Source organism: Porites lutea, chromosome 9 (assembly GCF_958299795.1).
Source record: "Porites lutea chromosome 9, jaPorLute2.1, whole genome shotgun sequence".
In the NCBI taxonomy this organism is placed as follows: domain Eukaryota; kingdom Metazoa; phylum Cnidaria; class Anthozoa; order Scleractinia; family Poritidae; genus Porites; species Porites lutea.
In genome coordinates this window covers 5,647,108-5,663,523 of record NC_133209.1, presented here as the reverse complement: position 1 = coordinate 5,663,523, position 16,416 = coordinate 5,647,108, and the positions used below count along the sequence as shown (strand labels likewise).

General features: G+C 41.6%; 1 protein-coding gene across 1 annotated transcript in view; it reads right to left on the bottom strand.

Annotated features, from left to right (window-relative positions):
- The window catches only part of LOC140947441 (importin-9-like), a 31,170-nt gene that overhangs the window by 1,011 nt on the left and 13,743 nt on the right, over positions 1–16,416 (bottom strand). The window contains exons 14-29 of the mRNA XM_073396548.1: positions 14,827–14,905; positions 13,849–13,929; positions 12,809–12,956; positions 12,097–12,175; positions 11,762–11,829; positions 11,064–11,144; positions 9,585–9,713; positions 8,444–8,502; positions 7,683–7,809; positions 6,896–6,985; positions 5,810–5,976; positions 4,476–4,579; positions 3,710–3,739; positions 2,880–3,004; positions 1,899–1,992; positions 498–580 (exon numbers count right to left, since the gene is read on the bottom strand). Coding sequence (XP_073252649.1) covers positions 498–580; positions 1,899–1,992; positions 2,880–3,004; positions 3,710–3,739; positions 4,476–4,579; positions 5,810–5,976; positions 6,896–6,985; positions 7,683–7,809; positions 8,444–8,502; positions 9,585–9,713; positions 11,064–11,144; positions 11,762–11,829; positions 12,097–12,175; positions 12,809–12,956; positions 13,849–13,929; positions 14,827–14,905 — 1,544 coding nt within the window. The remainder of the gene's footprint in view (positions 1–497; positions 581–1,898; positions 1,993–2,879; positions 3,005–3,709; positions 3,740–4,475; positions 4,580–5,809; positions 5,977–6,895; positions 6,986–7,682; positions 7,810–8,443; positions 8,503–9,584; positions 9,714–11,063; positions 11,145–11,761; positions 11,830–12,096; positions 12,176–12,808; positions 12,957–13,848; positions 13,930–14,826; positions 14,906–16,416) is intronic.

Genomic DNA, 16,416 nt, shown 5'->3' with positions numbered 1-16,416 from the left:
CTGGACTGGACTCTGGACTGGGCTAGACTGGACTCTTTTTATTTGTTTTTTGTCCAATGCTTTTTAAACCCTCTACCTCAATAAAAAGAAAACAAAAACAAAACAGAACAAAAGAAAAAAAAAACAATCCAGTCAAGTCTAGTCTACAGTCCAGTCCAGGTGGCCAAAATTTCTAAGAGTAAGTACTCTCTTGGTACTTCATAAGTGTTCCGTTCATCTCAGACTCTTGTTACGACTTTTTTCATTCACTTCACCCACGATTTTCGGAAGATGGCTTCTTCACATTTTACTTCACAGATCTGGCCATTTTTTTTCTGCAAGAATTTGTTTTGAAAATAGTGATGAAACAACCGTAAATCCTCTTTTAAGCATCCCCCCAATTAGATCCAAACGACTAATAAAATTCACTACCTTCTCTCGGATTCTGCTAATAGGCAAGTTGTAGTTAGTTTTTAAGGTCAACAAGCTTAAAGTAGAAAACATCGCGTTTAACATACCTGTAAATCCAGAATATAGATAGGATCATTCTTTATCTCTGGGTCAACTTCATCTTCATCACCTATATCATCCATATCAAACCCTAAACAGCAGCAAATCGCGTCATGAGTCCACACTAAATTTACAAACCAATAGAGTGGAGAAGTCTGACGCCACATTACCATGGTAGCAAAGTTTCTGGATCACAACAATGGGGAGTTTAAGCAACGACGACGGCGACGGCAACGAGAACAGTTACAAAGCAATAAGTTTATATTAGCAAAACAACAACTTTGCATGTGCATCACGCTTTTTTGCACATTTCTAAGCCGCCGTTACACGACTGCGACAGGAAACTTCCTAATTTCACGCGCCCGCCTTACGGAGTAGGTTAACACAACACAAAAATTTTCTTTTTCTTCACTAAACTACGGTCCTTCCGGATTCAACCCTAGGAAATTTCGCCAACATTTGACAAATTAAATGAAATTGAATAAGATCGATGAAGTTTGAAACAGTGCGAATTTACTTTTTGAGTGCATTTTCGGTTTATTGTCATCCAAATAGTTTGCTACCATGGCAACATGACGTAACGACCTCTCCTCTCTATAGGAGATACAGTAAAAACCTGCGAGTGAGAACCTGGTTTTTAAGAACACAGTGTTACGCTAAAGTTTGTCCGTTAGGCGTCCTCTACACAAGAACCTTTTTAGTCTAAAATTTGAAACAGGTTCTTATTTTCTAAAAGTCTTTAAAAAAATTTTGTACACTTGGGCGGTAGGAGTTCAAAATTCATGTGGCCAGTGCTTCAGTCCTTCTTCTTGTAGTCATTTTTACATAACTACTAATTTGGAAGGCAGATTTTATGTAAGGAATAAGCTGAATACAGTGGAACGTCTCCTTTGAGATACCTCTATTCAAAGGACACCTCCTTTCAGGGGACACAAAATTCGGTCCCGGAAAAACCTCCACGTAATCTTTGTATCTGTAACCTCTATTGAATGAACAACTCTGTTCAGGGGAAAGGGCCACGTTTTCTGGGTCCACAAACCTAGGTTTAACCTCCATTCAGGGGACACCTTAGTATTCAAAACATGACTGACAACAGGGAGGGTTGATATCTTTAAGTGTACACTAATCACAATGATAGCAGCTTTCACAAACTGAACTATCGATGTAGTGCACTTGTGTGAATTCAACATATGCTGTCGCCCAGTTAAGTTTATGATGATTTTTTTAAAATGTCTTTGTTGGTTAATTGTTAACGAGCCCCAGCCAAACTTCTATTCAGGGCACCCTTGCCTTGATCCCGTTGGGAAAATGCGGGTTCTTACACGCGGTTTTAACGTAATTGACGGTTATAGATATATTTGCGCAGATTGCAGGATTTTGTCCGTTGGTTCAAATAATAAATGTCTCACCGAAGTATTCTGAGGCAGGAGCGAATGGTGAACCACCAGATACCTCAATACCTTCCGCCTCGTCATCGTCCACGTCTTCCCAACCATCCTCTCCCTGGTGACAAAACAAATCAATTTTGTTACTGCGCATGCGTTCTATCACGCAGGGGTCCTAAAACATCCTGGCGGAATCTACCAAAAAAAAGGGCGCCAAAAAAGTCCTGTCCAGTACTCCGCTCACTTGTCCAGTCGGCAAGGGTCCAGGCAAGTCATCAGGGAGTTTAAGCAGTGACGTTTTGCGCGACGCGCGACAACCGGAAGTGAGCAATTTTGTCATTTAATATGCCTTAGTGCTACCAAATTGGTATGCTAAATGTTCTTTACTCTTATAGAGACGAATTGCTTAAGAATTTGTTCAAAATCACGGCCGAAGAGTTCAAAAAAGTCCACTTCCGGTTGACTTGCGTCGCTCAAAAACGTCGTTGCCCAGGCGAGCAAGAAGCGGCTCTGGGCAAGAGAGCTGCTTGCCCGAAGGACAAGCTTGAATTCAAGTTTTTTTAACCCTGAAAAAGAATCTCGTCACATGAACTTGTGGCTGAGGAGGAAACAGCAAAACATAATGCCAGGTATGTTCTTGAATAAATGCAAGGGAAACAGCCGAGAAATTGGCATTCGCGAAGACCTAAGGCTCCTGATCTGAATGCTTAAGTTGAAAAACCGCGCTGCTACAACTAGTAAGGTACAGTGGTTAGTGTACTTAGGTGCATAAGTTAGCTTGCAGCAGGATTAGGTCAGTCAGTAGAGCACTTGACTGCAGGGTCACTAAGAAATGTAGGTACTGCCTTTGCCCTCCAAATGGCTAGGCCTCAGCGTGGCTCGGATAAGCACGCAAAATGGTGATCCAGTCTACAGGAGAAGACGTAAAAATAGTGTCCTTTTTATTATAATTTAGTACTTTAGTGCTAGATACATTGCTTTAAAGAGCTTTAATTAAAGGCTTACATCGTCCGAGTCTCCATACTCGTGTTCACGGCCTGTCATAGCGCCCTCTAAAAGCGTGCCTAGTTCATTGATGATCAATTTAAAGAGCTTCACAGGAACGGGAATCATCGTCCACTGTTCAGGCGCTAAAGTGATAAAAGAAGAAGCCATAAGTAAGGGTTGGGACTTTGCCACAGGACCCCCATGCTTTGGGTGCTGTGAACAACAGCTCAGTTAGTTGTTTTCTTATGCAAATTAAGGCTATTGTTTTTTTTAACCTCAGCGGGAGTGAGAAATCATTTAAGAAAGCAAAAACGAAATGAATTCTGGTAGTTGTGGTCAATGTCGGTGAGGGAGTTTAAGCAACGACGTTTTTGAGAGACGTTCGTCAACCGGAAGTGGACTTTTTAAACTCTTCGGCCGTGATTTTGAACAAATTCTTAGGCAAATCGTCTCTACAGGAGTAAAGACACTTAGCATACAAATTTGGCAGCGCCAAGGCTTATTACACGACAAAACTGGTCACTTCCGGTTGACGTACGTGGCGCAAAAAAGGTCGCTGCTTAAACTCCCTAATGGCCTGTTTGCGCACATCAAATGCCACATATGATAACTGCAGCATAAAGATTTGAAAAACACAAGAAAGCGCCTTAAAAACGCCACGGAATCGCAGAAAAAAAAAGGCACAAAAAATTGCCTCTGTTAACGATTTCGGTAAGAGTTACATGTCTCCAATCCGAAGAGGTACAAAACCGCTATCGCACAGTGACAGAAACGCAACAGTTTTACCAAGAATGGTGGCTCGAAATATTATTCGTGGCTAGAGTTTACTGGACGAAAATTCAGAATACCTTTAGCTGTCCTGGATCTGGTGCGTATTCCTGTCAATAATGTAAGAAAGAAAGAGGTTTAAAAAGTTAGACTGAATTTTATTATCTTAAGTTTATTTTCATGACCATGGTCAGAAACCTGCTTTAAGTACAGTCGAACCTCCAGTAACAGCCACCTCTCTACAATGGCCACTTTTTTTGGCGGACAGTCCATACATTGACTCTTGTTTAAACCTCTCTACAACGGCCACTTTTTTCTGTCCCCAAGGTGGCCGTTTTGGAGAGGTTCAACTGTACATAGAATTCTAATCGACGGGGTGCGTGACTTGACATTAAAATATCCTTAAGCCTTTCCTTTAGCCTATGGGGCAGCACTAGAATTCGCTCACGTCGTTATTGTGCACAAGTCACAGGAAGCAGGGAAGGGAACGGGAAAGTGGACGGGCAGGGGGAAAACCTCTCCTTCCCACACCCTACCACTTTGTCCTTATCTCCACCCTGTTGATCTTTGGTTTCAAAATAAAAAAAAATGGCGACTGCAGGAAATATAGAGTATTGTTTCGTCCGAAAATACGCCAGTATGAAGCAGGCAGTCACATGATCTTTGGCCTCCCTTCCGTGACCTTTGCCTTCAAGCCCGCCTTACTATCTAGTCTCCCCAATCTTACTCTACTTTCAAACAAAGACGGCGAGTGAGGGAAAAATGGAAAGCTTTTTCGCCCGGAAAACACGCCGGCATGTTCTCGTTTGCCAGAAATACGATGCTAATCTTCTTCTCTACTGTTACCTTCGTCTGGCTGAAAAATCCTCTCGCCTTTGACTATGATACTAGAAAGTCTCTTATCGCCGGTGTTGACAAAGAATTGTAGAACATTACAAAGTGCCATTGTGCTGTGGAGGAAGAAGGAAAGAGGCAGAAGAGACTAAGCTTCCTTTATAATCGTTCATTTAAAAAATCGTCGTGAAAAAATAATAAGACAAGAGGACAAGTGTTATTTTTTAGACTAACTGAAAAGATGCCACGGCTTAAGTCTACAAGGGTCTAAATAGAGAGTTGGAAATGGCGGGGGGATAAAACAGGCGCAAATGTCTTCAGGTGACATTTTAAATTTATTGTACGACTGCATCGCTGGGGCAGGAAATAAGGGGAAAAAATGGGGTTGCTTACCAATCTATTAAAAAAATACGGATACGTGAAGAACGATGCCTGTAGCACTCAGTCGGGACCCAGTGCTCACTTAAGTGCCGGTGTGCAAGGTCTCGACTTTGTACTCGGGCTCTGATGCCGTACCCCAATTATGGTGTGGATAATAAAAAAGGGTGCGTTCACATTACTGTCCAGAGAGTACATGTACTGTACTCGAAGTGTGAACAGCCTTAAAGTCTGGTTCACATGTGCGACGCAAATGCAAATGCAAGAGCAAACGACGTTCACACGTCGAACTCAAACGCAACGTTAACAAGATACGCAGGAGCAGTCAAGGACAGTCAAACTTTTTCCAAGATGGCGGTCAAGAGTGAAGCTTTGGCCTCAGTGAGTCTACTTTTCGTGGTTTTCCAATATAGAGTGGACGAAAATAATAGGTACCTATTCAATGCAACAGAAAATGTACGCTTATACTGTAAACTGTTTGAAATCCATTTGTGTATTTAATCTGATTGTATTTGCTGTTTATATTTTCTATCGTTAAACAAACGGTTTTTTGGTCCCTTGGTTCTTTTGCCCGAATTTTCAGGCAAGAGTTTCCTCTAATTTATCTGAACAACGTTTATCATAAAGCACCGGATATTTCCTTATACTATCTGTCAATTTCTCGTCTAAATGGAAGAAGCCATCTTGCTTTCAACTTCAATGCGCCGTGGTGGTATGGAACCGATGGAACCGGGTTTTTTTAATTATCCTTGCGTTTGCATTTGCGTTTGCCTTGCGTCCGTTCACACGTGTGAAATGCAAACGCAAGCGCAAATGTAAGCGCAAGAAAATGACACTTTTTCCATTTCTTGCGTTGGAGCTTGCGTTTGCATTTGCGTTGATGTAGTTCACACGTGTATTTTCTCGCTTTTGCGTTTGCATTTGCGACGCACGTGTGAGCCAAACTTAAGACATAATCCATCATTTACCTCACTTTACTGTCGTACACTCCAAAGAACTCTGGTTGTCTCGCGCACCAAATTTTGATGACATATTCTAAAGCTGATTTTCCCGTTGGGTCAGGAACGCTGCTTAGGAAATCCAGGGTTATCTGCAGCTGAGTGTTCATCAGATGGAGAAAGGAAAGCACGAGCGACTGTGAAATAAAAGGAGAAAAAGCGTTAGGCTTCAGAAACTGGTTGGTTGTTTCACTACCCCATAGTCCAATCAAATCATTGATCACGCGTCATGTGACTTGCAAGCAGACATAGAGGCACCCTCGTTTTCGCGCCAGTTATTGAAGGTAATTGGAAAGACCAGGAATGTCGCAAGGGTCTTGGGTGTCTAAGTCCTCCGCAATATCCTCCACTAATTCTCCCTGACTGTTTTGCTCCTTTTGTTAACTCGTTTTCATTTTCCCGCATCATTGGCATAAAAGACAAAATGAAACGGCTGTTTTTCTTAAACGCGGCAACTCATGTCGAAAATGACGAGAAAAATCTGATCGCAAGGAAGTTTCCGCAGCTGATGTGTTTAGTAAACGCCACGAGGAAACTTTCTATTGACATCGAACCTATCACTGCTTCTCTCTCCTCTGCAGAGGCTTCCGCTGGGTACCCCTATAAAAATAGCAATAATGGAAAAATAGAAAGCGCGCGGGGGACGATGGGAAGAGGGAAAAGGCGGGGAGGCCTATCTTCTTTCTTTCCCCTTCCCATCGTGCCCCGCGCGCTTTCTTTTTTTCTCCCCAGCCTCCTCACAACACAAGGAGGACTCTGCGGAGGAGACAGTTACTGCTTTTATAAAAGAAAACAATGGGGGAGCAAAGATGACGCAGTGGTAAGAAAGTCGCCTTCCACCCGCGTGGCTCGGCCTCGAATCCCAGTGCGGAGTAGAGTATGTTGTCGGTTCAACACTTTTTATTAGTGTTTTAGTTCTAATAAATGACATTAAACCCCACATACTGTCGGTTAACTTATATACTTTATTTATACTTCATTTCTACATAATTAGCACAAAACTGGCCTGCAAGAAGCGAAAAGATAGTCGCGGCAAGCCAGAGTGTACGCAGTTACCTGAATTATGCTCAAGGTTTCGGCTTTTTGTAGTTTGCTGAGGACAGCTCTTAGCAACAGATCAAGGTTTTCTCCAAGATTACTACCAATCTGTCCCAAAAGAACATAGTAAAGGCTCAGTTTTTTATTTGAATGGAAATATACCAAATGACTTATGTTTTGAACTGCGGACGATTTATTGAACGATCTTTGCTAAACGTTTTTATAGTTATCTGAATATTACAAATTGTACGTTTTTGTCTTGGTTTGAAGACCATAAATTTAGTCTTATTAAGATTCAGAGAAAGCTTGTTTGCTTTAAACCAGATTGACAGTTTGTCCATCTCCAAGTTTAACATATCTAAAAGACAGTTTGGATCTTTATGTGACATGAATACATTGGTATCGTCGGCGAAAGGTATCAGAAATAATAGATTAGAAGCATTGAATGTACAGTAAGAAAAATAGAGGTCCGAGGATAGAACCCTAAGGAACCCCACTAGAGATTTCATTTCTTAACGAACGGCGGCCATTATATAAAAGAGGATATAATCGTCGCAATTGTAATAGCAATTTATGCAATTTCAACTTTCCCCTGTGTTCCAAAGGAGTTTTTGTTTGTCTGCTGTTTAATCCACTGGTTGATAATTTGTTGTAAATATCATCCTATCAGCTAATCCACCTTTAGCCGAGTTATCTGTAATTTCGTGGAAGAAAGGAAATCGTCGCAGAAAATTCCACGCACTTAATCTTTAGTTGCTTTATGCAACAGTACCTAGGTTTCAAGATAAATAATGGTTTCACTGACCTTCTTAATAAGCGTAGTCACCAGTCTACCGACAAACGATGCTGAGAACTCCGAACCCCTGGGATCTAGAAGATGTGACGTAGCTCGGACAATGTAAGAAATGGCGCTGTTACCTTGAGCGTCGTGCCTGAAAGAAATTATGAGAAAATGAGAATTTTTTTTAAAAAAAGACACATGTTGATTTAATATGGTAAGCAATGTGGTGATTTACGCCCTGGTGTAAGTCTATCAAGCGTTCTTCTTCATCATTTCGCCATAAACTAATCTCGTTCCCAGATATCCACGCTAAAACTAAAGTAGACAGACGCCAGTGAGATATGGGAACGAGCATAAGCAACAAACTTACAATCGGACTCTACAGCGCCTGCGCCATTTGCCGCTGGGTGGCGGCAGGATCATAAATCCGAACTTCTTCCGAATCCTACCGAACAGAACCAGAGTATTGAATGCCGAAAATCGTGCGTACTTTATGTGGGTATGCTTACAATTCTTTGTTGAACTCAATGAACGCCGTCTCTGAGCGCACCTGGTCATCAAACTTAGTTTTGTCATTGTAAAATATCGTCTTGTAACGCACGCTTAGTTTTTACATTGTAAAAAATCGAGCAGTTTTTCTAGTACTTCTCACACGTAAACTTTTCGAACTCGTGATCCGGCGCCTGATTGCGAGTATGAAGCGCTGACCAAGACTTGGCCACTCTCCCCACAAACTTAAACAGTCCATAACAAAGAACTAAGGAAGCATTAGCAAAGCTACTCACCAAGCAATAATTTGTTCAGGAGAAACGTAGACAAACGCTCGCAGGCATTGACCACCACTCTTTCATAAAAACAAGAAACGAACAAAAACACAAAAAATTATCAATGAAATACCACATTGGAATAAACGATTCGCCAGGGCAAACTGCGACAGATTTCTCATTGGGCTATTGCATTTAATACCCGCCAGGGTGCAAAGAAAGTCATTTTTACAGCTTGCCATTCGGGCAAGCTGAAGCTAGTATTTACTAACCCAAACGTCATTTCAACTAGCCCCCCAATTTTTTTGATGAGCAGAATTGATTTCACAGTTTTTCTGTAAGTCTAATTCCTCAAGATACTTCACTTGCCCGTAGGGCAAGTTAAGAATAGAATTCACTAGCCCAACTAGCCCCGGGCTATCGGACACTACTTTCTTTGCACGCTGCATGCTCCCCCCCCCCCCCCCCCCCGCCCCGCGCCCCCTGGTTGAAGACCAATGGAATTCTTCAGGGGTAAGTTTATGGAGGATCCCGTTTGGGGTAGAAACAAAAAATATGCAATTCTTCAGTGGTGAACAAGGAAAATCATCTTTTTCACGAAATTCTTCAGGGGTAAACCGATATTCTTCGGGGGAAGACCCATATTTTCTGAATGCAATTTTATGGGATTCGTCAAGGGTAAGAAGAAACGTTTAGTCCTCAAGCGGGGGTAAGGATACCAAATGCAATCGCCCATTCTTACAAATTCGCTCTGCACGGTTACCTTAAGAATAAGTGGGTTGATTACATGGTGTGTGTAATTTATATGTTAACCATCATCATCATCATCATCATTAACGAAGTATTGACAAAAGTAAAATTGTCCTTAAAGGCGCCTCCTGAAAAGTTATAAACTATAAGGGTAGATTATTTAAACTAACTTAAGCTGCTGTTTAACAAATCTTTGGCCCTCAAGATCTCTTCCTTAGTGGGTTATTTTACGAAGATATATACTACTTTTCTTGTCTACCCTCTATGCTTTCATAAAACTGTTCACAATAAATGGTGTGTAGATGAAACCGTCGGGCAAATTGAAAATGGCTTAGAATGCTGTTTTGTTAAACACTGTCTAAACTGCGTTTAAATAACTGGCTCTAACAGTCTAGAATGACATAAAATTTACCTGCAAGAGTGCGTTATCATCTGAGGCGAGAATCGTGTTTATCACTACTGGAAATACGGTGTTTAACAGTGGTTCAGAGAGAGGAGGTTGAGTACACTGGATGATGTAGCCGAGAATGTCCATACAGATCTATAGGACAAAAACGAGTGTTCAGATACGAGAAAAAACAAAACATATACCTGTGAAACACACATTTTCAGTTGTGCAACGATTTGCAGCCTTCTTGTTTTTAAATTGCCTGAGAAACATCCGACATTTCACGTCGACGTCACTGGTTTTTACGCAAAATGACTTCTTAGGAAACGACAGCAGAAGTGATGACGGGTTACTACCCAGAGCAGAGTAGTGCTTCTGATTGGTTGAAGCAAATTTCCCGCGCAGCGGCATGACCAATCAGGATAGTAACACGTCATCAGCATGAAATTTCTACGATGGTTTCTCAGATGTCAATTCTCTTGGCGCCGCGAAATGTCGACTATTTTCTCTGGGTAGCTTTCATATAAACCCACTTTACGCTGCTATAACGCAGAAATGTAATCACTAAGCTTAAATAAAAAACTGGTCATACTTGTAACGCACAAAAGGACGAAATTCCATATAAGTATGCGGGGCCTCGAAGCTAAAACGGGCGATAAAATTATTGACACATTGTCGGCAAATGGGGTAACTTCGGAGAACAAAACAATCCACATCCCTCTCCCATCCTCTCCATTCAAAGTTGGGTTGTAATTGGTGTTTCCTACAGATAGCTCGAACAGTGACACAACATTGCTTGGAGGGGGTAGGGGAGGGAAAGCTTTATTTTCCCCTTTTGAAGTCAAGGCAAAATTTCAGGAAGGCAAAGTGTCTCAACTACTTTTGTCGTCAATTTCAAGGTGTCCCCTGCAACGAACTCTGTAATTCGTTCTAATTGGTAGGACCTATCAGATCTATCTTTTTCCTTCTCAGATAACGCGTTGTAAGTTTACCAGATGCTCCTAAAGGGGTGAGGAATCGTTATTTCTAATTATGGTCTCCTACGGCCGCATAACAAACAAAAATGATTCGTGCCAACGTTTCTAGGGTATAAAATGAAATCTGTTGTAGTCTCCTCCAATTTTGCACACCCAAGCCCCATTTCGGCTATTCGGTATTTCTCTGATCTTACGTGTTATCAAGGAGTCGTGCGTGGCCGAGCGGTTAACACCTCGAAAACTGGATCTGGAGGTCCGGGGTTCAAGCCTCGCCCGTCGCGTTGTTTCCTTAGACAAGGAACTTTACTCCACTTTGTCTCTCTTCACCCAGGTGTATAAATGGGTACCGGAGTCATACTGCTGGAGGGTAACCCTGCGATTGACTAGTATCCCGTCCAGGGGGATTTAGCAATACTCCTAGGCATGCTTCATGCTACGGAAACCGGTATAAGCTTCGACCGTTTGGGCCTTTGGCTCGTGTGCGCCTTAACCTTACCTACGCGTTATCAAGCACTGAAATACTCACAGCGTTTATTCCCACAGGGGTCTTTTCTGGTGGTGCTTGGAATATACTGACTAATGTTGGAAGAAACCTCTCCATTAAAAGCTGAAAAGAGACGTTGACAAGCGCAAATCATTCATTGGTTGAAGTGACGCTCTCGCAAGGCACTAGAAGCGACGAAACGTTTACACTTCTTTCTCTTTTTATCATCTCGTTGAAAAAATTGCCTGTCAGAGCGTTGCTGTAAAAAGCGAACGTGTGACTTCAATCCAAAGATAGTTCGCGACTCAGTTTTTCAAGGAAATACAATAAAGATTGAACTCTCTAATTGCCTTAAAATTCTACTACTCTTACTATTCTATTGAACATATAATTAAGAGCGCTTTCTAGTGACTTTTATTTAGATATGACCTGCATCTACTTGCCACTATGAGCTGAAAGGTCGCATTTACTTCAGCCAATCAGAGAAGAGGATTTGCAGTAGAATACAAGCAGAGGAATTGCTTCAAGGCTCTCCTTCAAAACGAGGGCAGGTACGAGGCCTTTGATATAAAAACGATTTTTTTGATACTCATGCAAATAAAAGTCATTTTCACAGTAAAGGGTTTGGAACTGTAAAATGTCCGATATATTTTCCTAACTAAAAGTTGTTGGTAGTGATTCAACTAGTTCCACGTATTCTAGTACCTCAACACAGGCTAATATTGCCGCAAACACTTTACCTTATTGCAAGATTCAATCATTGCAAGTTCCTTAAACAAGTCTTCTATTAACGGTATAAGAGCAACATCTAAAAGGGGAAAAAAGCGAAAAGAGAACAGGCCTTAAGTCACCGACGTTCTACACCATTTATTTTGCGAGCGAGCTCTCCATTTCGACTCGTGAGCGACGCGAGCTACGCGAGGAGTCGCGAGAGGCGGCTCTCCTTTCTTTTCCCTCTCGCACGCTCTCGTGTCGCCTCTCGTGTGCCGCGCGTGACTTCTGACCAAATAGAGAGCTTGCTCGCTGGCTAACCACCATTAAGCTCTAAATACAATGCTTGCTTGTAGACACTAACCATGGGCATACTTGATAAAAAGCGCTATGGTTAACGGTGTTATTCTTGCTTCACAAGACGTTGTAAATTCCTTATTAACCTGCAAACAAACCACAGAAAATAGTTTTCCCAATACGTTTGACGTAGCAGGCAGGGAGATTAATGAAAAAGAGCCCTCATTTTTAAGGAGGACTCAGCTAATTTAGCGAAACACATTTCAAGTAGCAAAGAGAAAGAAAGACTGAACAAGACTAAGGTTATTGTTCTTACGTCTCTGTTTTGGATAAGAGGAATGATTGTCTGACATTGAGATTTGAGTGTAAACAATTTGTACTGTGATTTAGTCACTGAACTGTACATGAAGTGTTCGTCGTTTGTGATTAATAATGTTGTCAAGGCTTTGCTTTAGACTTGACTGTGAACGTGTGAAGGTAAAGGTGTAAGGGTGGGGGGTATCGACAACTTTTTGTTGCTTGTTTTGGGATTACAACGCCCAGAAGTCTTCTGAGTCATTCAGACAGGATATTTACTGTCTGCAAAACCACTGGACAGATTTCATCTTGGAAACTTTTTTGTTTAATTAAAAATATATTTATTATAAAAAATCGGACCGATTTCCGTAAAACGGTGGAAACCGCTGTCGATTCGCACCTGCTAGACAACCCGAATAGTATACCCAGACTATCCGTTTCCCGCTTCTCTCGTCCCTTGACAAGCGAAGAACAACACTCACCGACATAACAATCCTAAGAGATTCTAAAACCAGCGCGAGAACGTCATCAGTTGACTGTGTTGCCAAGGTGAGTAAACCATCCATGATCTTGGGCAGAAATGGGGCAAGAATCTGAGTGTTTTCTGAGACCTTTAGATGTGCACAAAATCTGCAATCAAGAAGCAAACATACAGTAGAATCCCGCTAACTCCTGAAGTAATTTCATTTCTCTTGGATTTACCCCACTTTTCAGTCATTTTTAATACTCGGTTAACCCGCACTCGGATAACTCCCGTCGTCGTCATCGTTATCATCACCATCATTATCATCATCATCATCATCATCATCATCATCAACATCGCCATCATCATCATCATATTAAGAAACGGTCCAGATAAGAACGATAGCAAGTTACGGCAACGAACATGTTGGAATGCCAAAAAGGTGATAACTTTTCTATTGTCTGTACTTACTTCTGATTGGCTTAAACAGCAAAAGTTAACAAAACTTCATAAAGCAGCACATATATTCATCCTTACTTTCCAACCATCTTCCATATAACAAAACCTGGTCTCAGTTTGAATAACAAAGAAATCCTATGTGGGGAACAGGTAAAATTGTAAACTTTTCTTGGCTATTGTTTTCAACTCTTGTGATTGGTCAAAATCTTTTAACACAAAAAAACACCCTTTCAAAGTGGAGCGTAAATGCATTTTATTGCGTAAACGGCCTTCATGTAGGTTTATACATTCTCTGTGTAAAAATGAGAACATTCCTATGTGGGGAAAGCACCGTTGCCGCATAACAAAAGAAATTGCTATCCATCTTACCCGGATCATTACTCAAATTCATAGAGAAAGTCTCCAAGATAACTCTATTTACAAAAGACGATTTGAAATGTTCAGTATTTTCTTTTCGATAAAAACCTGTTGTGACAATTCAGTCCGTTTACAAAACATTTCTAAAGTAAAGTTCTACTTTATCCTTACTTTAGAAAACCCTAATCTACAAAGACTCATTTGTCAAAAAGCACAGACCTACCACTTACGGTACTCACTTACTCGTATACAGCTCGGACAGCCGATATTCTTATCGCAGGGACTTGCGTGGATTGAAGGCCCGTCACCGATGCTTCAATAAAACTGAAATGAAAACAAAGAAGAGGGGACTCCAGTAAGCGAAAATTTGTTTCAAAGAGAAAGTTGATAAGGTTATCTGACAGCAAATTCAAGAGCTGTTGTTTCGAGTGTTTAAGGGGCGTGGTCGTGCAAGTTTTTGGCAATTTAGGCAACTACCAAAAAATCACAAAGTGGACTGAAATAGCGAAATAATTCACTTCCGACTGAAGACAAACACAAGAGGAATACAGTAAAGCCAGATAGAAGTAAGAATGGGTAGACTGGAGAGATGATTTTGTCTATAAAACGCGTTTCTTTCGGTAATTTGTAGTTTACAGCGCGTGCTCAGCAAAACTTCAGGAAAGCAAGAACAAGGGCTATAAAGCCTCACTTATACGTTTGTTTTAGCCTACGTACAGCCGCCCCTACCCCTGTTTTTCAGAGGGCAGGGGGCGGCTGTACACAGGCTACGTTAGTTTGCATCTTTTTTTTGCCGGTATAGGTAAATGTTGTAGTAAAAGAAAAGTTGGAAGCGAAGCAGGAGGAGGAAGGGGCTTATCTGAAGGGGGTCACAGGGGGTACTCCATAGAATGGCCTATACGGGGAGGCTCCGCCCGAGGTACCTTTTTGACGCTGTTGGTTTATATGAAAGGGTAGGAGTTTCATTGGTTGAACTGAAGTATATGAAAGGGTAGGGGAATCTGTCACTGCGGCCTGTGAAAAGGGCTAACAGACGCTGTTGGTTTATTGACTTATTTATATTTAAAAGTATGTGAAAGGGTACCATTTGTCAACAAAATGGGTAACCTTTTCTGTCAAAAATGGTACGTAAAAGGGTAAGGGATTGTAACTTAGGGCGGAGCCTCCCCACACAAAATTCTGTTCGGTACCCCTGGGGGGAACTCGACGCACTCCACTCACCTTGCTAGAAGTTGCTGAGTCATGAGAGGAGTGAAACGACTTGCTACCCACAAAGCTTGGCCAATTAGAAATGGCGACACTGAAAGGACCAGAACAAATCTGCATAAGAAATTTACTCCTAGTTCCAAATGATAGCAAGTAAGAAAGCTCGGTAGTCAAAAGGGGATCCAGGAATTTTTAGTAAGCTGGGCCGTTCACGCTTTAATAGGAAGTTTAAACATGACGACGGCCACGACCATGGCTATGGTAACGAGAACGTAAAAAAAAACCCAATAGGTTTCATTCAGGAACAACAACAACTCTGCACGTGTATCACACTTTTTGGTACATTTCTTGGTGTTCTCTGCACGACTAGGACGTGACATTAAGAAGATGTTAGAGAGTTTGACGACGGCGACGACAACGACAACGTCAAAAAAGCAATAAGCTTAGATTAAGCTCAGATTAGCAAAACAACAACTCTGCACGTGCAGCACACTTTTCTGTACATTTCTTTGCCGTCACTGCACTGCACGACTACGACGTTAAATTCCCACGAGCGACAATTTATGGAGGACGTAAACACTAAACACAAGACGACGAAGTTTTCTTTTTCATCGTAAACTTAGGTTCGTTCCCCCAGGACTCAGTTCCAGTAACATTTACCTACATTTGGTATTTTAAGCGAGTAATAATAGTCGCGACAAAGTTTGAAAAAAGCAAAGTCTTTTTAATAGTGACGATTTGGCTGCCGTCGCCGTTGCTAAAGCTTCCTATTTTGTAATGCGAAGTTTTGTGGAGGACTAACCACACGACGACGAATATTTTTCTTTCTCTATCTTAACTTGTGTGCGGTCCCAAAGGATTCAACTCCACGAAAATCCACCTACATCTGGCGTATTGAGGGAGTTGGATTAACAGGAACGATGTTCGAAAGAACGCCCATTCATTTCATTTGAGCCGATGTAGCGTTCAAAAAGGTTCCATCTCTTCAACCCCATCTTTAATACTATAGTTTCAGGATTTCGCGGCCGTTTTGGGTGAATGGAACTGATTTGAATCCAGAATCCAAGACTGTCTTGGATTACTTTACATTAGGCGAGTTTGTAACCCTTACTGGTCAGCAGCATGCGTAATTAGGACGCGATTTCCCGGCTATTAATTTAAGAAAAAGAGAAAGTTCTAGCTGGTGTAAGGAAATTACACGTCGGCAGACCAAGGCCAGATCTTGAAGACGGTCAGATGATATTTAACAATTATTGGACGAAGTTGAACAAAATATCGTGATTTGCCAGTGGCAAGCAGATCAATTATCATTCGATGCATATGTTTCTTCCTTCTCATTGGCCGAGAGCCCACCCCGTGACCTGCAAATAACTGCCTACAAATAATGGTGTGCTCATGCGCAATGCCGTCCAACTGTGTTTGGCTGCGCATAATATTCTGCACATGCGTAAAGGAAACCGTGCTTTTCTCCTTCTTGCGATCGCTCTTGCATGAAAATAGGGAGCTTAAACAATAACGACGGCGACGGCTACAAAAACGTTACTTAAAAAGTGAATTCGCACCGCTTCAAACTTTATCGCACTTATTCCATCTCGTTTACTTCGT